The following is a 26,032-nucleotide window of genomic DNA, read 5'->3' as shown; positions in this document are numbered from 1 at the left end:
ACTTAGCAGGGGACGGACAATGTCTATACGTGTTGTTGTTGTCTACAGGGAACGCTGGAGAAACTACACGCCATGTTGCTGTTGTTTGTATTATGTGTTATACCTATGTCTGTAATAACATTAAACTACGTAACATATCTTATTTGTTATTTTTTTTTTCATAAATGTTGTATAGAAATATAACATACACAACTAAAATAGAAATATAACATACACAACTAAAATAAGTCTTTGGTACGAATTTGGAGCACGTGTCAATATGGCATACTGATGCATGTATATCGGGGCAGGCAAACACGTGATGTTGTGACGTCACTTGGCGACCATCTGGGCGGCGGAGATGATGACGTGGTCCCGACGGCCCTGTTTGCTCCTCCGGAAGTTGGGACTGAGCGTTTTGTGAAGCCGGTCCAGAACGCCCAGTAAGCCATAGTTACCCGTGAACCTAGACAATCAAGGTTTAGGATATATTTATAGGCAAAAGCAATATCAGGGAGCAACTTCCGTATGTTTATCATTACGGAGACTATTAACAGTATATGCAAGAGAATGGCATAGAGATATGTACTAGTTTATGTAAGCCGAGAACGACGTCCGCTGAATAGTAAATACATCATTGCGAGAAAGAGGATGGATCTAGAAGAATTAAAAATGTTATTTTATATAATAGAAAGCTAGTGAAATGAAAAATAAAAAAACTTAAAAAAAATCGCTGGATTCAAGATCTTTTTTAAAAAATGATTCGGTTGTGATTTTTTTTCTATATCATATTATATATTATAGTTTCGAGAATTAATATAAACTAATGAAACTGGTGAAGGTGGTCAAGAAATGATTAATAATGCTATAAAATATGGTTTTCAAATGCCATGTACTACTTGTAATATAATACCTTTTTAAACTGTGACATACGAATACCAATTTACCAAGATCAGTCACATACAGCAAAATTACCTATAAAAACAAGGACACGTGTGAGTGTAATGTGTTTTAAACGGAAGCAACACATTACTCACACAAAGCAACGTCACAGGCCTGTTCTCCAGTCGTGGGTTCGAATCCCACTTCTGACTTGTATTTATTTATTCAAAACCTCATGTTCTCCCTTGTTTTTAACACACACAATGTCACAAGACAACTATGCTTGTATTTATGATACCAAGTATAAGAGTTTATTTATTTTTGTATTTTTATGGTGGCATATTACTGCCGTAAGATAACCTGATAGCGTCCGCGAATTGTTTCGTGTTAACAACTTAATTTTCGCGATAATTATCTAGCTATCTAGTTAATATTCGCGATACTTATTTGGTAGGATAAATATCACAATACCAAATCCAGGCTTTGAACGGTGCCCAGAACTGCCGCCTTTTACCCTTTTTAGCTCTACAACACTATCAGGTTGTTACTTACTGTGGAATTCACGTACCATAACTATTACCTGTTAGCGTCTGAATCTCGAGTGCATTTATAGGTAACTTGTAACACGAATCAGATTCGTGTTACAAGTTATCTTATCTAGTCAACCAGTTAGTATGTTACTAATTAAGTGCAATTCGCAAATCATAGCTAGATAACCAGTTACTGCTAAAAGACAAAAATGCATTTATAGGTGAGTGGTAGCACTTGAGGTGGTTGTAGTGAAAGCGGGGGAAGGAAGGAGCGGCAAATGCAAGCAACTGTGATGGATTGGGGTGGAAAGGGAGTACTCACTTGAGGTGGCGATAGTCGTGAAACTCGGATGGGTGAAGGAGCGTGTAAGGGGAGTGCTCATACGAGGTGGCGGTAGTCCAGAAACCTGGACGAGGGTAGAAGCGCCAAATCGTAGCAGCTGTGATGGATTGGGGTGTCAGGGGAGTACTCACTTGAGGTGGTGGTAGTCGTGAAACTCGGGCGAGGGTAGGAGCGGCAAATGGTAACCGCTGTGGTGGATAATCGTCACAGCTGTTGCCAACCCGATCCACGTCATCGTCGTCACCTAAAATAAATAGAATAAAGAGCCTTCGTGAACAAGTTTATTGATGTGTACTTTCATCTCTGGTCATATAATGTCCGCTCCGAAGAATAAGTCGAATAGGTTAACAAATGTCGGTCATCCGGTTAGATGGTCGGTCGGATTGACAGTCGGTCAGTTTGCCATGTTTTGACTGCATTACAAATCAAAAACATAACAAAACTGCAGGGGTACCCATGAGAGAGAGAATTTATCTATTGTATATTTCATATAACACTTGTATACATGTATTATATATTTGGTCCAACCTCGAAGTCACAGTTAGCATTTGTTTAAAAAAAATAAAAACGTTTTTCAGTCCAACAACAAAATAACTGTATGACATTGAAATTGTGTATGCAGGTTTACTTAGCCTGTAGATGACTCTATGGATTTGGGCCTAGGAGGTCAAAGGTCAATATCACACACAAAAAAACACATTGCGAAACGTTTGTCTGCGCAGTGGCAAAAGAATGGTTTGGTATAGTATGTTCAAGAACAATACTTATTTCTTAACAAGGATTATTTGGGACCAAATAGTTCAATAGTCAATTTGTTGTCCTTACAAAAATAAGTCCATGATTTGTAAGCACCAAGTGAGCAGTGATTTATTCTATAGATAATTGACTTCTAATGTCAATGTAAAGACATTTCTTCTTGAAACATCTTAATGCAACCCAGCCCATGTTTCTGACAAACAAGTTCATCTGCATCCCGGCGTGTAATTGTAAGATAGGCAATGGACAATTCATACAGTAAAATATACAATATAAATATTCCGTGGATTAAAGTCTATGTATTCAAATCTACGCGGGTGCGTGCGAGTTGGCGACGGCACAGTTACACAACCCTTTCTAACGTTGACACTGGACAAGGGGATGTAACCCGTACAATAATTTTAAATCTATATATTAATGATTTATCTTTCTTCCTACGGTCAACGAACTTTTCATTACTGGACAAATTGCGAATATAATAAGTATATTTTTTTGCAAATGACGTGGTGAACTGTGCTAACACTGCTATTGAACTACAGTTACAATTAAATTCTATTTCGGAACTCTGTGAATATACTGATATGACTATTCATCCTGGACAAAGGCAAAATTAAAACTAGCTGCACAGGCCCGGAAGTCGTTATATGCTCTAAAGGGCGACCAGGGCATTCCGACACTTTTCCCACGCTGAATATTCTAAAATATTTGATTTTATGGTTAAGGCTAAACTTATATAATCGGAAATATCTAACATTCTTGAACAAGTCCAAATTCAATATTGTCAAGAATTCCTTGGGGTAAATGACGATGCCAATGACCGTATTCCTTTGGGAGAATACGGGAGGTTTCCATTGCATGTTTTGATCATCATGGACTGGCGTAAGCTACTATATATTTATAATGAACGTTATCTATGAAACTGCTATTCAATGCTTAAACGACATGATGACATTGAGAGGAAATATTGGGCTACATCTGTAAAGAATTCATAGTACAAATATGGTTTTGGTTGTGTTTGGCTAAGCCAGGAAGTTGGAAATGTTTGTGATTTTTGAATACCATTTAAAAACATGTTAGTAGGTTGTAATAGACAAAAATGGTTCGAAAATATGAGAGACTGAACACGATGTTATCACATATAAGCATTTTAAAACTTTTTTAAGCCCAGAAAAGATATTTATGTATTATTTTTCCATTTTATGTGAGGAAATCGTTAGCGAGATTCCGATGTTCTAGCCATACGTTTATTGAGACTGGTCGACATTGCGGTGTCGAACGGGAAAATCGAGTGTGAAGATATTGCTTATTTTTATATTAGATGTGTAGAAGATGAATTTCATGTACTCTTTCAATGTTGCAAATTAAGACAAGAAAGGCAATTATATATATATATATATATATATATATATATATATATATATATATATATATATATATATATATATATATATATATATATATATATATATATATTCGTGGTACAGAGGTAGGCAAGACTTCCAAAACTTGATTAATATTATACAAAGTCTAAACGATGACAGACTATAAAAAAGCATTTGTTTGTAAATGTTATAATAAAATAAAAACGATAAAGAATAATGACTGTCAATAAGAAAACACAACTCTATAGACTTTATGTTTTGGTATTGTACATGTTGTACTATGGGCCGGCCGTAGGCCTGAGGTCTTGGTCGGTAATACTGATGGTATTATGAAGGTTACATGCCACCCTTGGGGTATTTCCTTCTGTTTTAACCCATACTCACATGACATGCTCCTGTAACGAGAGGACCGGAAGCGAGCGTCATGAGGTTGCCAAATGCGAATTCGACCGGATGTGCATACACGGCGCCGAGGCCGATAGGGGCTGTCCACTCGTGGTGCACCTTGTGAAATCGGCGGTACAGGAAACCCGTGTGTAGCAACCTGGGGAGGGAGGGCAAAGAACAGGTGTGACTATAAAAAGGATCAAGAAGTAATAGCCGTATGGATGACCGCATGCCATGTACTACAACAGCGGCATTTATATAATATGCCTGTATCAGGAATCAAGTTATCACGCCTTAACTTAAAGTATTGAATCATCGGACAGAAGTGTAAACCATTGCGAATAGGCTTTTGTCTGCTATTATCACTGCTGAGACAAACGCACTTTAAAATGTGCCCATTCAGTCTATGACTGACGACTGGTAAACATCCTTAACAACCGCATTAATGTTTTATCACGGCCACGCATTAAGTAAACTGTAAAGTACGTTACATCCAGACGACCTCTCACATGTGCAAATTAATCAATCATTAGACAGGAAATGGACTTTACCACGTTTATTGGGAAAGTACATAGCATCCATTGACTGAAGTCACGTAATTCTATACCTATGTGAATAGTAGAATGTGACCTCCTCCATGAGAACACACACGAAGAAATGAACAAGGAATTCGTGCCAATGGGGTGGGGTAAAGGACAAGTCGCTGCCGCGCATCTTGTGCAGGAAGTAGTGAATCAGTGCGTACGGCATGCCCACCACAACGTAATTCACCGCCAGCTGCCGGATCAACCGCCGCAGCTCCTTCCTGTTCACCTAGACATAGATTTTGAAATCATGAACCATTTGATTAGCCATTCCAGCGCTTCGTGAACATTACAATGGCAGCAACACACAAGAAGTAATCAAAGTGCTGAAAACACTGATGGACTAGGGCTTCATTTAGGGGAATGTTGATAACCATGTTCTAAGCATTAAACAAATCGTTTCACATCACAAGGGGTCACTGTTTAATGGGCTAGCTTAAACAACTTTAGACTAAAACTGCTTGCAAGCTGCAAAGGAAATTTTAACAGTGTGGGTAAAGGGAGGAGGGGGGGGGGGGGGGGCTAAAGTGTTTAATCAGATAAAGTCATAGTTCTTTTGAAAATCTCAATGTCGTTAAATCAGACCTAAACAAAGTAATTTACGTGGTTGGCGTATGTTAACCAAAGTACACATACTTCTTTAATTTGATTAAGTCATTTTATATCAAAGGTCTGTTATTTGCAGTTTCAGAGAAGGTTTTCAATGATGTAATTGTATCCTATATAGAAAACCTGTCACCTCTTTTTCAGGGGAGCTTTAAACCACAGGGCCATACTTTGGATAATATTTGTAAAAGACATCAATAAATGCAACAGTTTGCCATTCTTGTATTGTCCTCTGTCTCTGTCCTGATAGCTCCCTATCTCAGTAGTTGCAAATGGTTGTAGGTTCATGATTCTCCTGGTCATTGGTCATACAGCAAGATGTTGAATGTAGAATCAAGAAGCTTTCATTTCAGGCACTCCGAATTGAATAGAACTGTAACATTTGGATTGCCTAGAATTTGTAGGATTCCTAGGCAACATGTATCAGGTGTTGCAGTACATTTACTTTACTACAAATACTTTTACCCGTCCTTGTAAATCTAAAAAAGCTTTCATTTCGCAAAAGTAGTCCATATATTAAACTATAATAAGGTTGCTAAATCAGAGTTTGAATAATTCTTATATCTAGATTTGCCTTTAATTGCAGCAATTTAATGTCCAACTCATGATGTCAATTGAGCTGGTTAAGCAATACTACATTTTCTTGGTGTGGGGATTGCTTTATTTACTTGAATAAACAAACAGTTCTTGCGTTGAAAAGTACAATGTATTAACAATGTTACATGCAATTTTCTTGACCTGACTCCATCCAAGCCTTAAATCTTAGATCAACATGTACTTGGGGCTATGTGTTTTATAAATGAGAACTATAAATTATGTTCAATTTAGTGCCACTTATGATATATCATTCCGAATACAAAAACACTAGCATTTTCTTTAAAACCACTAGCATTAATATCCTATGTTATGATAAAACCATTGCCAAGGTGGTAATTTGAAAACACTAGAAATTTTATCTGGTAAGGGTTTGACATAGTCTTTCTAGACAGCTGGACTTGTTTTGCAGTTACTTTGAAAATCTTCAAAAGCTAAACTGATCAAGACTGTAGCAAAAAACTCACAATACCAAAATGGATTTTAAAGACTTAAGAGATCATTCTCATATCACCTATACCATTAGTTTTTATCTACAAACTTAAGTCAACATAAAAATGTTTTACATTAATATTGCAATGAATAAAACATATTGCAATAACATACCAATCAAGCTTAAACATGAGATTTCAACATTTTCCAGATAAACAATAAATAAGTTTACTTAATAATTTTCGATACTTACACAAGCTGGAAAATGGTCTCTTTTTGAATACTTTACATATTTCATGGCTTTCATCATTCAAACTAACATTTCGCTGGTTATTTCAATATTCAATGATTTTGTAAACATTCATAAATGATGGTTAAAATTAAGATTCATACTAATCATGCCTACCAAAAACACCTGACTGACCAATTAGAATCCAATTTCGGCAGGGCTTATTGGTGGTTCAGTGAAATCAACCATGACCTCTCACAATCTGCACTGATCAACAGTAGTAAATGCATTGTTTCCATTGTTCTTATTTTCATAAAGTTAGAAAACAACTGCAGTGAATAAAATTTCTTCCTTCTCACTGAGAGAGAGTTTAGAATAAACGAAGCCGACGGTTACATTTAGTGGGATATCAAATCCTACAAATGTATTCATCATTTTATGTAACCGTATTTAGTATAAATGTTAAAGTTTTGAAAGTCTAAAAAGTTTCAATTTTTCTATATTTTGTGCTTCATTTAACTTCATTCTTTGAAATTTGTTTTTCTTCGTGTTCAATCCCAAGCATACTTGTTCACATTTAAGTGCAAGAAAAGTCTCTAAATTATTATCTGAATAAATTTTTATATTAATGTTAGGTCACATAAAAGATAAACAATGTATTGTGCTTTTTAAAAATAACAGTTTTTCATCTGTTTAAAGTTATTTCAAATGCTGTGCATTGAAATTTGATTATGAGTTTAAACTATGACAGGAATAATTCAAGGGAATGGTTTTTTTTGTGATTTCAAGCATTTAAATTGTCTGAATCGCAAGAAAATTTATAAATTACGTAAGGTACCGGGTATTCTCAAATTGGTCACACTTTTTGAACTTTGTACTGTCTTCCTTTTGTTTGTCTCAAATTTAATACAACATTAGCTTCACTTGTTGTTTATTAAAGGGACTGTTCACGCAAGCTTATGCATCAGTCAATTGTAACCATGCACCCCCCCCCCCCGGTCCAGGGAATAGCGGGGACTTTTACTTTCGGTTCAGCCAACCCAAGCTAAAATCCCCGCCCTGCAGGGATGATCTGATGGCAAAGTCCCCACCAAATCCCCCCAGCACCCAAGGGACATTAGGTTAAGCCACATCCGCACTGTATTTTCCACGAAGACCCGATACTGCGGGGCCACCTGAAAGGTAAAAACACGGCCCATTTCCCCGGTTTACCCCCAGATGTGGGGGCCCTGGTTACAATTGACTGGTGCATACTGATCCATAGTAATCCAATCTCATGCCAAGACGATTTCTGGTCTGACATCGCCAGGTAAGTTATTCTTGAGCATAAAAAAGCCTGGACAGCATTTGAGAAAGACTGTTGTGAGGTTAAATCTACATTACTTCACTATGCCACAACATTGGGTGATTACTGATTTTCATTCTTGGCTAGGAAACAAAAAGTGAGCACAAAGCGTCTTCAGAAAAAGAACTTTATGCAGCAGTCAAATGTAACCACGCCCGCACCCCCCCCCCCCCCTCCTCCAGGTCTGGGGAATACTTTGACTTTCAGTCCAACCAATCCCCTATAAAATCCCTGCCCTACCCTGCGGGAACGAACTGGTGGTAAAATCCCTGCCAAATAACCTCGCACCCCAAGGATCTTAGGTAAGGGTAATTCCCCGCTATATTTTGCGGGAAGACAAAACCACCGCAATCATCAGGCACTGCGAGGACACCTGAAAGGTGAAAACACTGCCCTTTTCCCTAGTATACCCCGAGGGGGGTGGTAACAATTGACTGGTGCATGATAAGAGTAGAAATCAAAAGTGAGCAGGCAAATGCCGATGGTTTATCACACAATGTCATTGAACAAAATGTACTTACACTGAGAATGGCTCCAGGACATTTCTATGCACATAGGTAAACACTCATCATATTCATAAGCCAGATGCTGTGCGCATATTCATACATTTGGCTTCATTTAGAATGAAACTTCATAAATAAGTATGCGCATATTTGATATTTCTTTATCTCCATTTTGCAAAATTGAAATCACATGATTTTATCAAACGAACTTGTATTGCTTGAAATTCAACGTGTCAAATTAAACATGCTACCCACGGTAAGATGACAATAAATCCGTTTGATGGTGGTAATCATTCAATGGCGACTTTATTGATAAATTTCTTCAATATAACACGTATAAAATTCACATCATCAGCATCCGGAAGTAGTGATGACATGTACATGTGTGAATCATTCGGCCGCTCTGATCAGAGTAAATGAGTCAATACAGTAGACTGCTACCCGAATTTACTTTTCCTCAAAAACACAAGTTATAACGTTATACAGATACGCGGCATATGGTTTTTATTTTACATTAATAGTATTTAAACAATCAATACCAAAAATCATGCTGTATTTAAAAAGTGCTGAGTGCCATGCAATAATTAGTTAAATAATAAACTTTGTATTTAAAAAGAAAATGTCACGGAAACATGCAAATTATGTCTAAAAAAAGAACAGCCCTGTTAATAAATTAATACCAACATTCTATACAAAGGATAACAATACTTTTTTAAAAAAACAACAACAAATATCCTGGTTGTTTACTACTTAGACCGCACGCTTGATTCGGTTTACGGACCCACAAGACATTTCGAATGTGCGTACTTTTCCAATATGTTCATATTCTTATTGCATTTAATCTGACCGTATGCAAGAGCATTCATGTAGTTAACCCGATTAACTAACTCGCTACGTACCCATTTCTTGTGCTTCATTAAAATAACATACAATTAGCTTGTCTTGTTAGGAGAACTATTGTTATTGGATGTTTTCATTGTAATCAGTTCTGGTACTACTTTGATTATTCAAATTCGCTAACGGCAATCCAATCAAAATACAGCGTATGAATACATTACGTCAGTGAATCCCCAGATGCGGCTTGAAAATGCAGACATCGCGATTACGGCTATGAACTAGGCCACAAGTGCCCTAGTCCAAAAACCAGTTTCTTTGTTATTTTTTACTTGGATATCTAGACATTTCAGAGTGCCTAGAACGAACCCCACCACACCAACAGAAGTCCAGTTTGGTGCTGAAGACATTCGAGATCGTAAAAAACAAGCCCAACCATCCCGAAGTCCACTAAAACTTTCGTTATAAGTCCAGTTATGTCGATTATTACGGGTTTACCTAATGATAATTACCGGTTGGTTTTTGCCTGGCTGCGTCTTGTACTTGAGCATCCAGCGGGGCCTCTGGTAGACGTCAACGTAGAGAAAGGCAAGTCCTACCGACCAGAATGACAGCATGAACACCACGTTCAGACCTGCAGCAGGAATTGCTTCATTCTAATCAATTTAGACGCTTCAACCGTGGAAATATTGCCATACTAGTCCAGGGTTCAGTTAAGGTCAACAGTCACACACGTTACTAGACGCTTCAACCGTGGAAACATTGCCATACCAGTCCAGGGTTCAGTTAAGGTCAACAGTCACACACGTTACTAGACGCTTCAACTGTGGAAACATTGCCATACCAGTCCAGGGTTCAGTTAAGTTCAACAGTCGCACACGTTACTATACGCTTCAACTGTGGAAACATTGCCATACCAGTCCAGGGTTCAGTTAAGGTCAACAGTCGCACACGTTACTAGACGCTTCAACTGTGGAAACATTGCCATACCAGTCCAGGGTTCAGTTAAGGTCAACAGTCACACACTTTACTAGACGCTTCAACTGTGGAAACATTGCCATACCAGTCCAGGGTTCAGTTAAGGTCAACAGTCACACACGTTACTAGACGCTTTAACTATGGAAAGATTGCAATACCAGTCCAGGGTTCAGTTAAGTTCAACAGTCACACACGTTACTAGACGCTTTAACTGTGGAAACATTGCCATACCAGTCCAGGGTTCAGTTAAGGTCAACAGTCGCACACGTAAAATGTTTTGTTTTGAACGTTCCCTGCATGCGCAACACGATAATTATGCCCCCCTTCGAAGAAGAGGGGTATATTGCTTTGCACAGGCATGTCGGTATGTCGGTCAGTCGGTCGGTCGGTCGGTCCGTCGGTAGACCAAAGCTTGTCCGAGTGATAACTCAACAATTCCTAGACGTATGGTCATCAAACTTCACATGAAGGTTGGGCCTGACCAGTAGATGACCCCTATTGATTTTGGGGGTAATCGGGTCAGAGGTCAAGGTCACAGTGACCTTTAATGGTAAAATAATTTTAAAGCTTGTCCGAGTGATAACTCAACAATACCTGCACCCATGGCCCTCAAACTTCACATGGAGGTTGGGCCTGACCAGTAGATGACCCCTACTGTTTTGGGGGGTCATCAGATCAAAGGTCAAGGTCACAGTGACCTTGAATGGTAAAAGGTTGTCCGAGTGATAACGTGACAATGCCTGCACCCATGGCCCTCAAACTTGACTTGGAGGTTGGGCCTGACCAGTAGATGACCCCTATTGTTTTTGGCGGTCATTGGGCCAAAGGTTAAGGTCACAGTGACCTTGAATGGTAAAAGGTTGTCCGATTGATAACTCAACAATGCCTGCACCCATGGCCCTCAAACTTGACTTGGAGAATTGGCCTGACCAGCAGATGACCCCTATGGTTTTGGGGGGTCATCTGGCCAAAGGTCAAGGTCACAGTGACCTGGAATGGTAAAAGGTTATCCGAGTGATAACTCGACAATGCCTGCACCCATGGCCCTCAAACTTGACTTGGAGGTTGGGCCTGGCCAGAAGATGGTCCCTATTGATTTAAGGGGTCATTGGGCCAAAGGTCAAGGTCACAGTGACCTGGAATGGTAAAAGGTTATCCGAGTGATAACTTGACAATGGCTGCACCCATGGCCCTCAAACTTGATTTGGAGGTTGAGCCCGGCCAGAAGATTGTCCCTATTAATTTTAGGGGTCATTGGGCCAAAGGTCAAGGTCACAGTGACATTGAATGATAAAAGGTTGTCCAAGTGATAACTCAACAATGCCTGCACCCATGGCCCTCAAACTTGACATGGAGGTTGGGCCTGACCAGTAGATGACCCCTATTGATTTTAGTGGTCAAAGGTCAAGGTCACAGTGACCTTGAAAGCAAACTCGACAATTCTTGGACCTATGGTCATCAAACTTGACATGAAGGTTGGGCCTGCTCAGTAGATGACCCCTATCGACTTTGGGGGTCATCAGGCCAAGGTCAATGTCACAGTAACCTTTAACGCAAAAAGGTAACAAATCTTCCCCCACTGATATCTCAACAATGCCTGAACCTATGATCATTAAACTTGACATGGGTGTTAAGCCTGACCAGTAGATCACCCTTATTGATTTAGGATTCATAGAGCCAAAGGTCAAGGTCACAGTGATCTTGAATGGTAAAAGGTTGTCCGAGTGATAACTCAACAATGCCTGAACCCATGGCCTTCAAACTTGACTTGGAGTTGCATCTGACTTGTAGATGACCCCTTATGATTTAAGGGGTCATCGGGTCAAAGGTCAAGGTCACAGTGACCTTGAACGAAAAAACTTGTCTTGTGATAACTTGACAATGCCTGCACCCATGGCCCTCAAACTTGACATTTAGGTTTCTGGTGACCAGCTGATGACTCTGGAAATTGAGTTCATAGAGTCAAAGGTCATGACGGTCATAACACACTTTATCCTCACACTTTAATGGTCATAATCTTAAAACAGCAACAAATCAGCTGTCATTTCGGTCCGTGCATATTTCATTCAATTGTCCATATAATCCTGACAACATGGCGCTCAGGGGGGGGGGGGCATAATGTTTGACAAACATCTCTTGTTTCAAACTAGTTTACTGAACGTAGTCCTCGGAGTCATGAATACATTTATCCACGCCCATTTTAGGAGTAGATCATCGTCAAATACCTGCGATACGCTACTACGCCATGCTTCGTTGTGTATCATATATGAAGTGTAACGGAAAATGTACCGTGGTTGCCGACGACGGGAATAGATGTGTCAACCTCAACGTTGATCTATATACGCTTCTTTACGAGAGGAATTGGGTTTTTTGTGATGCGGTTGCCATTTAATGAAAAACGAACATAATATTTTCAAATGTAATAAGTAGGTAAATGCAAGGATATACTAATTTGGGTCTACTGTATTGTTCGAAAAAGAGTATTCCAAGCTGTTCATTAAATCATTACTGCCAATAAAAAATAATTACAAACTATGGCGATTACTACCTTATTACAAACTATGGCGATTACTACCTTATTACAAAATTCGGCGAATGCTACCTAAGACTAAGGCGATAGTTACCTTATAACAGACTACATCGATAGTTACCTTATTACAGACTACGACGATAACTACCTTATTACAGATTACGGCGATGGCTACCTTATAACAGACTTTGGCGATGGCTACCTTATTACAGACTATGGCGATGACAACCTTATTACAGACTACGGCGATGGTTACCTTATTACAGACTACGGCGATGGCTACCTTAAAACAGACTACGGCCATGGCTACCTTATTATAGACTACAACGATGGCTACCTTATTACAGACTACGGCGATGGCTGCCTTATTACAGACTACGGCGATGGCTACCTTATTACAGACTACGGCGATGGCTACCTTATTACAGACTACGGTGATAGCTACCTTATTACAGACTACGGTGATAGCTACCTTATTACAGACTACGGCGATGGCTGCCTTATTACAGACTACGGCGATGGCTACCTTATTACAGACTACGGCGATGGCTACCTTATTACAGACTACGGCGATGGCTACCTTATTACAGACTACGGCGATAGCTGCCTTATTACAGACTACGGCGATGGCTACCTTATTACAGACTACGGCGATGGCTACCTTATTACAGACTACGGTGATAGCTACCTTATTACAGACTACGGTGATAGCTACCTTATTACAGACTACGGTGATAGCTACCTTATTACAGACTACGGTGATGGCTACCTTATTACAGACTACGGTGATAGCTACCTTATTACAGACTACGGCGATGGCTACCTTATTACAGACTACGGCGATGGCTACCTTATTACAGACTACGGCGATGGCTACCTTATTACAGACTACGGTGATAGCTACCTTATTACAGACTACGGTGATAGCTACCTTATTACAGACTACGGCGATGGCTACCTTATTACAGACTACGGTGATAGCTGCCTTATTACAGACTACGGCGATGGCTACCTTATTACAGACTACGGTGATAGCTACCTTATCACAGATTACGGTGATAGCTTCCATATTATATACTACGGCGATAGCTACCTTATCACAAACTACAGCAATAGCCACCTTAAAAAATAGTACGGTGATAGCTACCTTATTTCATACTATAGCGATAGCTACCTTATCACAAACTACAGCAATAGCCACCTTAAAAAATAGTACGGTGATAGCTACCTTATTTCATACTATAGCGATAGCTACCTTATCACAAACTACAGCTATTGTTACCTTATTAAAGAGTACGGTGTTAGCTACCTTATTTCATACTACAGCGATAGCTACCTTATCACAAACTACAGCAATAGCCACCTTAAAAAATAGTACGGTGATAGCTACCTTATTTCATACTACAGCGATAGCTACCATATCACAAACTACAGCAATAGCCACCTTAAAAAATAGTACGGTGATAGCTACCTTATTTCATACTACAGCGATAGCTACCTTATCACAAACTACAGCAATAGCCACCTTAAAAAATAGTACGGTGATAGCTACCTTATTTCATACTACAGCGATAGCTACCTTATAAAAGAGTACGGTGATTGCTACCTTATTTCAGACTACAGCGATAGCTACCTTATCACAGACTACAGCGATAGCTACCTTATAAAGAGTACAGTGAAAGCTACCTTATTTCAGACTACAGCGATAGCTACCTTATTACAGACTACGGCGAAAACTACCGTATCACAGACTACAGCGATAGCTACCTTAAATAGGAGTACGGTGATAGCTACCTTATTACATACTACGGCGATAAATACCTTATTAAAGAACGGCGATAGCTACCTTATTACTGTCTACGGCGATAGCTACCTTATTATAGACTTCCGGGCGATAAACACCTTATTACAGACTATGGCGATAGCTACCTTATAACAGACTACGGCGATAGCTACCTCATAACAGAGTACGGTGATAGCTACCTTATTATAGACTTCCGGGTGATAAACACCTTATTACAGACTATGGCGATAGCTACCTTATAACAGACTACGGCGATAGCTACCTCATAACAGACTACGGCGATAGCTACCTCATAACAGAGTACGGTGATAGCTACCTTATTACATACTACGGCGATAGCTACCTCATAACTGACTACGGCGATAGCTACATTATTACAGACCACGACGACAGCTGCCTTATAACAAACTACGGCGAAAGCTATCTTGTTACAGACTACGGTGACAGCTTCCTTTTTTATTAGAACTTGATTTTATGAATTCGTTTGCATACGTAAAATGTAATAAGATATGTAAAAATAATGCTATGAATATATATTCTATTCTATATATCTAAAGGCTTTGTTTTATGTTAAGTGTTTTTGTGGAATTATACATTCCGGACAATGTGGGTAACTTATTGTTTTACAGCACTGACCTAATAAAATAATTGGAAGGCATTTTCGGCGGAGAATTTTAAATATATAGGATTGCAGGCAATCTGTGTAATATGTTCCCATTAGGAAGAGTTCTCAGATATTTATTTATAGGAAATTACCTTTGAGGTAATCGCGATAAAATATTGTTTGTATTATATCAAATCTTAAAATTGTTTCAGAATATAATTTGGCAAATTGAATTAAGATACTAAAACTTATTATTCTTAACATTTTCCGATAAATTGGGCTCGTCAGCCGATGGATTTTCAGTAGTCCAGTAGCACAAAAGTAATGGCCAGTTAAAACGAAAAAACGGTTTTATTATTACGAGTTATGACACACGTATGGCGATTATTTCTGTTCTCATAACAGGGCTATTTCTGTGTTTTTTACAACTTCGATGATCAGAATTTTTAAGGTATGACGAAGTAACCGTACTGCAATAGATACTCACAGATGATGATGTCCCGCCCCTCTGTCCATGACATACTGTCCACTGCCTCTTGAACACGATAAGGCAGCCTTAGAGCGCCAACTGTATCCATTTCAAAAACGTTTTATTAAGGAGTACAATCAATATCTTCGAAATGTGTAATCCAAATAAACAAGAAGTCGGTTATTATATCCCACATTACTGATTGTGAACTTATCAACACAACACAGTCAAATACGTTTATCTCAAATTGTCGCAAACCGGGAGCAATTGTACATGTAGTAAATACTAGATTAAGTTAATTCAAAATAAGACGGACTTCGATTTTTTTTAAATTAATTAATGTAGTTAATGAACAATTAAAGCAGCCTCCGTTATACTATGCGACTGCATTATTTAAAATATATCTTAAGCTTCAGTTATCTCCCGTAAGTTCATGTTTACAGGTACAACCAGCGAAGCGTGTCCACGTGTTATAAACAAACAGTTCGGTGGTTTCCGCCATATAGGTCGGGAACGTTCGGCGTCACTCGTTTGTGACGGATAAGGATGCATGCGTATTCGGAATTCCCCGTAGACTTTTCCGATCATTGATTTTACATTATTTACGTTAGCACTATTTTATTGCTTTCAAAACAACAACTGATATCAGGACTCAGAGGTAAGACCACTTTTAGTTTTATAAGAAATTATAGAATTTAACGCAATTATATCAACTATTTATACATGAAATATTCAGGTTGTTTGGTTAATACTAATAATAGCTAAAAGCTGTCTCTGTATGAAGTGAACCAGCTGATCGTACATGTACATACGGAAATCAAGTACTTACAAACGCTATACACACACAAACCTCCTTTGTTCTGCTTAAGGGTTAAGCTGATCAATGAATTATGTAATGATAACTGTTCGAACTGCGTGTAGTTAGTAGTGAAAGGATTTTGAAGGAGTTATATGTGCTGGATAAAAGTAAGTCGAAATTCAGCTTAAACTAAAGGAAAACCAGAACGCAAAATGTTTTTTCGTAGGTTATTTCCACATTCAGACCCTGAGATTCTGTTCGTATAGCATGTATAACATGTAATGTTTTCTTCATATTGTATGTGGAACAAACATGGGATCGTGCACCATGTCATATGATTATTAATTCAATGAATGTATCCGAGCGTAATGAAGCAGAGATCAAATATTAATTCATTTAATGAGCGTCCCTACTTGTGAACCAGTACTTCATTAAATGAACTGTAGAGTTCCCTTGTCTTTACCAGTACTCTATTAAGACTGTTGAGCAGCTGTATTGACGGTATTATTTGGGCGCATATTATTCTAAACACATAATTAGTTTAAATATATTCAGGTTGTTTATTACTACCAGCAGGGATAAAATGTTTAGGCCCGGCATGCCTCCGCCAATATGATCGCCTGATAGATTCACATATTATCATTTAGAAGGGCTCTGACAACCAAAGATCTGTTAAGCAGATTACAAAACCGCCATTTTTCCGTTTAGTAGCGTAAACAGGCGTCTTTAAGTCATATTAAATTGGCTATAATAACTGTTATACTTTTTCGTTTCAAATCTATCAAAACTATCTATGGTTGTAGATGGGGATGCTCGTACGTTGTCTGTTATTGCTGATGAGCCTCTGGGCTGTCGTGGAATGCACGAATCCGGGATTTAAGGCCAGAATAACACTGAAGGGTCTTTCCTACGGTAAGGTCCATTGTTTGTTGCATACCTAGCTTGACGATTTTCAATTTGAAATATACATTTGCCTCTTAGTAGGCCTGAAGTCTCTAAATTCTCGAAATGCCTAAATATATGATTTTCTGACATTGTTAAAGTGCAGTAATTCATAGTTATGTTATGCTAGATAGTTGGTAGGAGTGACCCCTTTGATAAATCTGAAGGAAAAAATATATATATTAGGTTAAATGTCACTAAATGTTGTACAGGTCAAATGACACCAAAGCAGTAGTTCATTCCCACCAAATCACTGTGTGAAGTAATGGTTACATGGCAATTCAACAGATATCAAATATCTCTTCCTTGTTCCAACATCTTAAACGACAACGTAATGCATGACCTGGATGTATGATCATGAATAAAGTACAAGTATTAACGTATTTCATCCTGTTCTGTTGCATAATCTCAATAAAATGAGAATACTTCCTGATTGTTTTTATCAACGAATCATTGAAGAAATGTTCGGACAAATTAATATCTATGAGGAAAACAAGATGGAACAAGGGCATTGTGAAACTGAAACATGACAAAGGCCATAGAATAGCGATTGTGACATTGACGACAATGATATTAATTAAAATGAATCGATAATTACAAATATTGATTATGATGAATGCGTTGAAAATGATGGCGACGACGACGACGACGACGAGGATGATGATGATGATGATGATGATGATGATGATGATGATGATGATGATGATGGCGATGATGATGATGATGATGATGATGATGATGATGATGATGATGATGATGATGATGATGATTTCAGCGAACGATGTTGCCATGGCGGCGTTGAAGAAGGGGGCGGAGATGATCACGTTCCCTGACATGAGTGGTCAGTCTGGCAAATTCAAGTACTCCGTGAAAAAGTACGATCACATTATAAAGTCAAACATCGCTAGCCTATGGCATTCCTTACCGGTATCAACAACATTAAGTGTTTTTATTTAACCCACTTGTATTGACCAAACAGCAACGGGCAGACCCTCATGTAAATTATTCAATTTCCAATATCGCAACTAACGTTTTTCGGCAAAATAAAGCACTTTATGCCGCATTTGACGATATATACTCATATATTACCAAAAGAGCTATTTAAGAACTTGCAGTGATGTCTTTTTATTGTTTAAAGTATTTCATTTATATTTCACACAAAAAACTGCAAGTTCATCCGAATATTTCAGCAAACTTATGTTAAAAAAATTACTTCCCATTCCCCTCAGTGTGCGGTTGACGAGTTTCACGCCACCGACTGGTGCCTTCACCCCGCTGCCAGGTCAGGGACTACAGTGGACCGGAAGTGGTGCCAGCATCCGAGTGGACGGCGATTTCTCATACAAGGCGTGAGGCTCATGCTTTTTTATATCTTAAGTTAAGAAGAAATCTTTATATATTGATTGCCCCAATGCGTGTCGTATGTGATCACGACAGCAAGAAAAAAATATCCGTAGAAGACTTAGATGTAGACTGAGTGGCAGTTAATGTTCATATGTATGCTTTCTTTGAAGATGGCACGGATATTTTACCTGAAAAGGGAGATGAAAACAAAATGTGAATGTAAGTACGGAGCGACCTGTTTCTGCAAAATATAAGGATGCTTTCAATAATCTTATACAAGTTGGTCTTTCGATAGACAGATCTTCTGGACTTTATATGCGGATATAAATGATCGGTGTTTTAACCACAAACTAAACTCATTTGTTATCTTTCATCAATATTTGTTTCAATATTCAGCTAATCATCCTGATACATGTAACACTTCATACCATTACAGGTTCTTTGTGAAGGGAAGCGGTTCCTTCACTGCTTCCGTGTCCGCCGTCAGTTTCGGTATCGCCATTAACATAGGTAAGGGAATACCGCTGGCGATAATACCATTACTTCATTGTTTAAACAAATGGAACTGATAAAAGAAGATAGAAACAGTCAACATATGATATCTTTTAAATTCCTTATTAACATATTTTAAACAGTATATTCTATGAGTGCATTGATGCAAGAAATGTAAATGAACATGGTAATCGTAATTCTACCGTTCTTTGTCAATTTCCTACCGCACATGATAACCCAACTGTCAAACAAAACGCCAAGGGGCCCAAACCGTTTAAAACAGGTTATATTTATAAATTACAATCGCTGTATTCCGTGTTTTTGTTTACGTGCAGGCGCGGACAAAGATGGGCGTCCCCGGATGCAGAGTGCTAAGTGCACGTGCTCGGTGGGCGGGGTGGATATCAAGTTCCACGGGGGCATGAGTTGGCTGTACAATCTGCTGAAAGGCAAGGTGGAGAACGCCGTCAAGAAATCTCTGCCTCCACAGGTAGGCCGGGTGGAGGGTCTGTAATGAATGCGGTTATGACTACAAGCATTGGAAGAGTGTGAACCGTGTTGCACTAGTAGATGGTTTTCAGTGCGAGTATACTGAAGGGCATTTCTTGTAACATAATTAAGTATTTCATTGTAAAGAAAGTTTTTGTTTGTTAAATTTTGCGAAAATTCAGCTGTATGCAAATCTTTGCCCGAGATAAAGATGAAGGAGGTGATGTCGAACGGTTGTATTTTTCAGATATGTAAACTGGTAAACAAGTCGATAGACCAGGATGGAGAGAAGAAACTGGCGTCTCTCCCAGGTGAGAGAAAACATCCCGGGTATATTCGTGCCAACTTGTGTAGTCTTGAGAAGTTTAGAATATAGTTGTTGTAGTAAACGACGATACAAAACTATGATTGTTTTTTATATACTTCGTTCTGCAATGAGTTACAAGCGTCGTTGCATATCAAAGATGATTGGTTGCCTATGTTGTCTGTGTTGGACTATCGGAATACGTTTTCTCGTGTGTGTCTGTTGAAATCACGTTTTAAAAGTAGAATTATTCTAGTTAACAAGTATCCGTTTACTGGGGGACCACAATAATGGCAGGCTCAGTGGGCAACGTTGGCTAGTTAATTCACATTTAAGTCGCTGGTTAATTCACCAAGAACTGGTTGTTTCAGTTTCCATCAAGATAGACAAGTACCTCCTGGACTACAGGCTGACGGGGACGCCTAACTTTACGACTCAGTACCTTGAGACATACCACAAGGTAGTATATACTTTCTCATTCTGTTGCTCGTGTATGTGTGTCTGTTTAACTCGGTGAATGGTCGTTCAGTTGAGTACAGTTGGGCCAGTGTGGCGACAGCTCACACTTACACATAAATATAGCTATACAGTTTGTCTGACACATATTGCATTGTTAATTTGTTACCAAGGTTTGAAGGTTTTCAAATAACTGGGATAAGGAAGTTATTATACGGATAAAAACACTAGAAATCAGAGCATTTATTAACCAGAATGTCATAGACCCGTGTTGCCAAATATTGCACACAATTGTATAACAAAGGCATAAACGAATGCTGCAAAATGCATCAATGTTTGAGAGTGTATGAATGCGATCATTTGGCTTTAAGATTGTCTATTTTTGATCAGATCACTGGCTCGGCCAATTTGCATGTTTGCTGGTCTGAATAGTTGGGGTTTTGTGATTTTCCCTTGACATGTTTTTTAACTTTAGTAAGGTCTAATCACGATAACCACATTTCGTGTTGACGTCATACTATGAGGATCGTCATAAATCAAAGTTAAATAATAAAAATAATATAAGTAGATAAAGGAATAATATTATTTTGAAAACATTAAATAACCACGCTCCCTACTTCTCACTCAGGGCGAATTTTTGTGGGGCTCTGCCCCAGTGGAGAGTCCGCTTTCACCGCCCGCCCTGCCGACGACGGCCGCCGCCGATCGGATGGTGTATTTGTGGGTCTCCGACTACACGTTCAACACGCTCGCCGCCGTCAGCCACCGGCACGGGATCCTCAAGTTTAACGTCACCGCCGCCGATGTAAGTGAATAAAATAATAGCGTGGCACATATCCTTGGTTCGTTACTGACGACAAGTGAAGTAGTTGATCTTTATCAGTTGTTTGCGTTTTATCGATAAGTACAAAATGTGTTAATGTTGTAGTTTTGAAATGTATCACGATGTACTTTTAATATCGATATGCTTAGACGTTGATCTATTGTTTGATGTGACTTCCTATTGGAAGTGTATAATGTTATATGGTATAAGGAACCAGAAAACAATGCATTGTATGTTGATACATGTACAATTTGTCCTTGTTTTCAGTTACCGGCGAGTACCCGTGGTGTGTTGAACACAACGTGTGACGGATTCATTCCGAAATGTGTCGGCGGCCTCATTCCAGCGGTAATTGCTAGGCAACTACAATATAAGCATTGAAAAAGCGTAACTGTTTAATAAAATTGGTTTAAGTCGGCTTCACCCATCATGCCACAACGATGAAAGAGTATGTGACTATATTTTGTTTACTAAATATTGAATTTTAAAATTGGCCACAATATTAAGAAAGAACATTTTACATGTTCAAATTATTGCGTTGAATTAAGATTCGCCGAAAATAAAGACCTGTTTTCCATCCCAGATTGGAAAGGAGTACCCTAACAGACTTGTGGATTTGCGGCTAGCGAGCACGGCCGCCCCACGCCTGTCTATCACTTCCGCCGGCCTGACACTGAAGGCCTCCGGGACCGTAGAGCTGTATGAGCGCCGCCCTGGAGCCGCGGCCGTCGGCGCCTTTCTCCTCTCACTGGACGCTGTAAGTGACTGTGGATGAGTTGACAGACAAGGTTTTTTACACGATTATCACCAAAATTACAATGAAGTCTCACCATTTCATGAAAATTAGTTTAGCAACTGTTTCAGTATCAATTCTCAAAAGTTGTTTGCATTTTAGGAGTTTCCACAAAATAAATGTGGGTTGGTAAGGCGAAACATGTTATTTCGAATACAAATGTAATTACGATTCGGAAAAAATACATGAATGTGGAGTGTATGTAATGATGTTTTTGCAGACACTTACCACAACACTTGATGCGTCAGTAACGAAAGATGTCCTGCATGGCAAAGTACATCAGTTAAGGTAAAAAAAGACTAGTATACGCGGATTCCATAATATAATGCATTTACTATTTAAAGTTAGTGTATGTAAATTTCCATCAGCTTGGTATAACAGAAATGTGATTTTAATGTCACCGCACTGAATCACATTGGGTTAGAATTTAAGGCTGGTTAGCTTATAAATGCACCAGTCAATTTTAACCACGGCCCCCAAGGTCCGGGGGTATAACGGGGACAGCCGGGGCAATGGGCCGTGTTTTTTACCTTCCCGGTGGCCCCGAAGTGCCGGGTTAATGCGATGGTTTTGTATTCGCGCCAAATATAGCAGGAACCGTGCCTCACTTAGGGTCCCTGGGGTGCTGGGGCTTTTGGCTGGGATTTTACCATCAGTTCGTCCCCACAGGGCGGGGGTTTTACCCGGGCTTGGCAGGAGCGAAAGTCCCCGCTATTCCCCGGACCTGGAGGGGCCGTGGTTACAATTGACTGGTGGTATATAAGGTAGAGCACCTGACTAACATACCGACAAGCATATCATAACTAAAGATTATCATCTATAATGCATTGCTCTAAACAGTGTCTTGGGATCAATATAGCAATTACTTTGAATCTCCTGAGTGAATCGGTTTAAATCCCGTGCTCAATGTAGGTTTTTTTTCTTTCAGTTTAAACCTCAAAACCAAAAGGTCAGACGTAGGACCTGTCGGTGTAAGTATAACTAGCATAAAACCTTACATTTCACTCGCTTACAGTTATAAACAGAAATATCCAGATATGATTACACTTTTACCAAACAAGTTGTTTAATTGTGGCTGAAATATTTTAGGGATATATGGCTTATTCACATCAAAACACAGACGAACGTTGTCACTCGGCGTCCACTCATGTAGTTTTTGTGGAATTTTATATAACTCAAGAACATGATATTGAACGTTGCGTTTGGTTTCAGGACGAGTTCATGGACTTCCTGATCAAGGAGGCGCTCAATGTTTACCTCATTCCAAAAATAAATGGTGATTATTTTTTTGTACATAATTAAAAGTTAAACTATGTATAGCAATTTTGTTACAGCGCAGGGAAGTGGGAATATTTGAAGGGGAAAAGTGCTTTGTGCACACATTTGTGTATTGAACCCTGTTTCGTGCAGATGTTGAATTTAACTTGTTTAAATTACTCTTTTCGTTCTAAATAAATAGGTTGACAGGTTAACGCTTGCGTGATAATTATCACGTAAAAAAAAACGAAATTTACACAGAGACATATTGAAAATTACATATTGAATGTCAGTTTGTCGCGTTTCTGTTCAGTCGACAAGTCGACGTCGAGATTCCATATATGTCACTGTTTGTAGGGAACTCTGTGGTTGATGACATCCTTGTTTATCAAAATGATCAGAAACACAGCTAATGTACCTTGACGAATCTTATATTCATACATAACACGTCCTCCCCTATGGCCATTCCAGGTTACGGAACACGTGGCCTGCCGCTGCCCACCACAGACGAGTTCAACTTAACCAACTCAACTATCCAGTATTTCCAGGTAGGGCATACCTGTACAGTATTTTTGTACACGAAGATCGTGTTAAAAATACATACATATCCATGTAAAAAATGTTACAATATATCTCTCAAATTCAAACGGAATCTGATCAAGTCTTTATATCTGTAGACATTTTGCAATGTCGTCCCGCATATAAAATTTGTCCGGAAGCAAGCTTAAAATCAGATAAAAATCAGACGTTGTGTATGATGATTATCCTACATATTCCACTTGCAGAACGCTGTCATGATCGCCACGGATCTGACGTACACGCCGCATGTTCAAGTAGCCTCACCGGAAGTAGCAGACGGCACCGCCCTCAAATACGTTCCTGCTTCCGGACACAGTGACAAGAACATCGCAATATATACACTGTGATATTTAAGAGGAAAGTCGTGATCTCATGTCGGGAAAAACTACGAAGATGGTACACGACTCAGTTCGCGTTTTTTTATGAACGATTTGAATGAACTCCCCGAGTTATGTATCTGCCGGCGGGTTTACTTCACCATTTTCCTTTTCATATATACATTATGTCCATTGTAATGAAACAAGTTGCATTATTCGTATATTATTCATTATAACTAAACATATGTGATGTGTACAGTTTTATCCAAAGGTTGAAGGCATATTTGATATGTTAAACAAATCATTAGAATAATCGACAAATACATATTTTTGTCAAATTCACATTATCTTAAACCTTTATATTGCATCTCTTTGAATGGCTTTTGACATCACTTTGTAAGAGTGATGGTGATTTTTTATCTACTCAGTGATGTGTGAACTACGTAATTTTTTCCCGAATATTTAAGTGACAGTCTTATACAATTCAATACATACAGAAATATAACAAACATACATTTTGACTGATAAGCCTTTAACTTCTTACTAAATAATGCATTTATGGAAAATAATAGTTATCGATAACAATATTGTATCCGTGTTTTTAATAGCAGAAAGCGCAAACATATCAAATAATTGATGAATGCTAAAAGATTTACTGTGGTCTACAATAGTATCATAAAGGTAGAAATACCGTCTGTTATGCTCATTTCGTTCATAATAAACTCGGTATCCTTCATAAGAACCATTGTTTCCGACATTTATTCATCTTTTTGGCGAATATTAAAACAATATTATTGATTGTGTTAAATCTTATTTGGAAGTAAGGGTGCATTTAAAAGGATAAAGTAATCAATGAATACTTCTTATTCAAATAATTCAAAAGTCGCACATGTATATTTTTATCTCATTGTTTGTCTTTGCATTGTTCCTGTTATCATTATGTAAGAATTTCGATCACGTCAGTGGAATTTTACGAATCTCTTGTTACTAAAGTGTCTTTCACATATTTGCCGAATATTAAACACTGACTTCACGGGACCAATATTTTTATTAAAGGAAGCTTATTTTTTTAAGTTTATTGTTGTAGTAAATGTACCTGTTACAGTTGTTTACTTAATTTGTGTGTAGATGTATGTGATTGTACATGACGGTCTATTTTCTTTAAGAATAAATGATATTTTTTAGCAAAATTGAATTATTTTGATTTTCCTCAAGCAGATATGGATAATCAAAGTACGGTTACAACCTCTCTCCTTCACGGTTATCACGGTTACATCCTCTCTCCTTCACGGTTACATCCTCTCTCCTTAGCGGTTACATCCTTTCACCTTCACGGTTACATCCTTTCACCTTCACGGTTACATCCTCTCTCCTTCACGGTTACATCCTCTCACCTTCACGGTTACATCCTCTCTCCTTCACGGTTACATCCTCTCACCTTCACGGTTACATCCTCTCTCCTCCTCTCTCCTTCACGCGGTTACATCCTCTCTCCTTTACGGTTACATCAAATCTCCTTCACGGTTACATCCTCTCACCTTCACGGTTACATCCTCTCACCTTCACGGTTACGTCCACGGTTACATTCTCTCACCTTCACGGTTACATCCTCTCTCCTTCAAGGTTACATCTCTCTCCTTCACGGTTACATCCTCTCACCTTCACG

At 38.7% G+C, this 26,032-nt stretch overlaps 2 protein-coding genes across 3 annotated transcripts; one reads left to right on the top strand and one right to left on the bottom strand.

Moving 5' to 3' along the window:
• Positions 1 to 130: 130 nt before the first annotated feature.
• Positions 131 to 16,056, bottom strand: LOC128242296 (fatty acid hydroxylase domain-containing protein 2-like). Its single transcript, XM_052959393.1, has 6 exons — positions 15,790 to 16,056; positions 9,899 to 10,020; positions 4,867 to 5,072; positions 4,257 to 4,416; positions 1,866 to 1,978; positions 131 to 445 (listed from the first exon to the last, which is right to left on the bottom strand). Exons 1-6 carry the CDS (start codon positions 15,878 to 15,880, stop codon positions 313 to 315), a joined length of 825 nt encoding a protein of 274 aa, XP_052815353.1. The 5' UTR covers positions 15,881 to 16,056; the 3' UTR covers positions 131 to 312.
• A 233-nt stretch (positions 16,057 to 16,289) lies between these two features.
• LOC128244880 (bactericidal permeability-increasing protein-like) lies at positions 16,290 to 25,556 on the top strand. 2 transcript variants are annotated; one of them, XM_052962989.1, is made up of 16 exons: positions 16,290 to 16,429; positions 17,374 to 17,482; positions 18,288 to 18,387; positions 18,742 to 18,861; positions 19,293 to 19,366; positions 19,684 to 19,838; positions 20,085 to 20,148; positions 20,513 to 20,601; positions 21,226 to 21,402; positions 21,688 to 21,768; positions 22,004 to 22,177; positions 22,434 to 22,501; positions 23,142 to 23,184; positions 23,426 to 23,489; positions 23,942 to 24,018; positions 24,256 to 25,556. In XM_052962989.1, exons 2-16 carry the CDS (start codon positions 17,374 to 17,376, stop codon positions 24,394 to 24,396), a joined length of 1,536 nt encoding a protein of 511 aa, XP_052818949.1. In that variant the 5' UTR covers positions 16,290 to 16,429; the 3' UTR covers positions 24,397 to 25,556. The 2 variants fall into 2 exon arrangements, with proteins under 2 accessions (XP_052818949.1, XP_052818948.1); XM_052962988.1 differs by lacking the exon at positions 16,290 to 16,429 and adding an exon at positions 16,576 to 16,737.
• Positions 25,557 to 26,032: the final 476 nt, after the last annotated feature.

The sequence above is a fragment of the Mya arenaria genome, chromosome 8 (genome assembly GCF_026914265.1).
Source record: "Mya arenaria isolate MELC-2E11 chromosome 8, ASM2691426v1".
Taxonomy (NCBI): domain Eukaryota; kingdom Metazoa; phylum Mollusca; class Bivalvia; order Myida; family Myidae; genus Mya; species Mya arenaria.
The sequence above is the reverse complement of the archived record's forward strand: the minus strand, read 5'-3'. Positions and strand labels throughout refer to the sequence as shown.

Bases quoted from the DNA above. Each gene is read 5' to 3' on its own strand.
- LOC128244880 (XM_052962988.1), top strand. The intron at 19,367-19,683 runs GTAAGGGAATAC...GTTTACGTGCAG, and splicing joins CGGTATCGCCATTAACATAG to GCGCGGACAAAGATGGGCGT. The intron at 23,185-23,425 runs GTAAGTATAACT...GTTTGGTTTCAG, and splicing joins CAGACGTAGGACCTGTCGGT to GACGAGTTCATGGACTTCCT.
- LOC128242296 (XM_052959393.1), bottom strand. From the start codon at position 15,880: ATGGATACAGTTGGCGCTCTAAGGCTGCCTTATCGTGTTCAAGAGGCA. The intron at 10,021-15,789 runs GTGAGTATCTAT...TTCCTGCTGCAG, and splicing joins GGGGCGGGACATCATCATCT to GTCTGAACGTGGTGTTCATG. The intron at 4,417-4,866 runs GTATAGAATTAC...CTCCCTCCCCAG, and splicing joins ACATTCTACTATTCACATAG to GTTGCTACACACGGGTTTCC.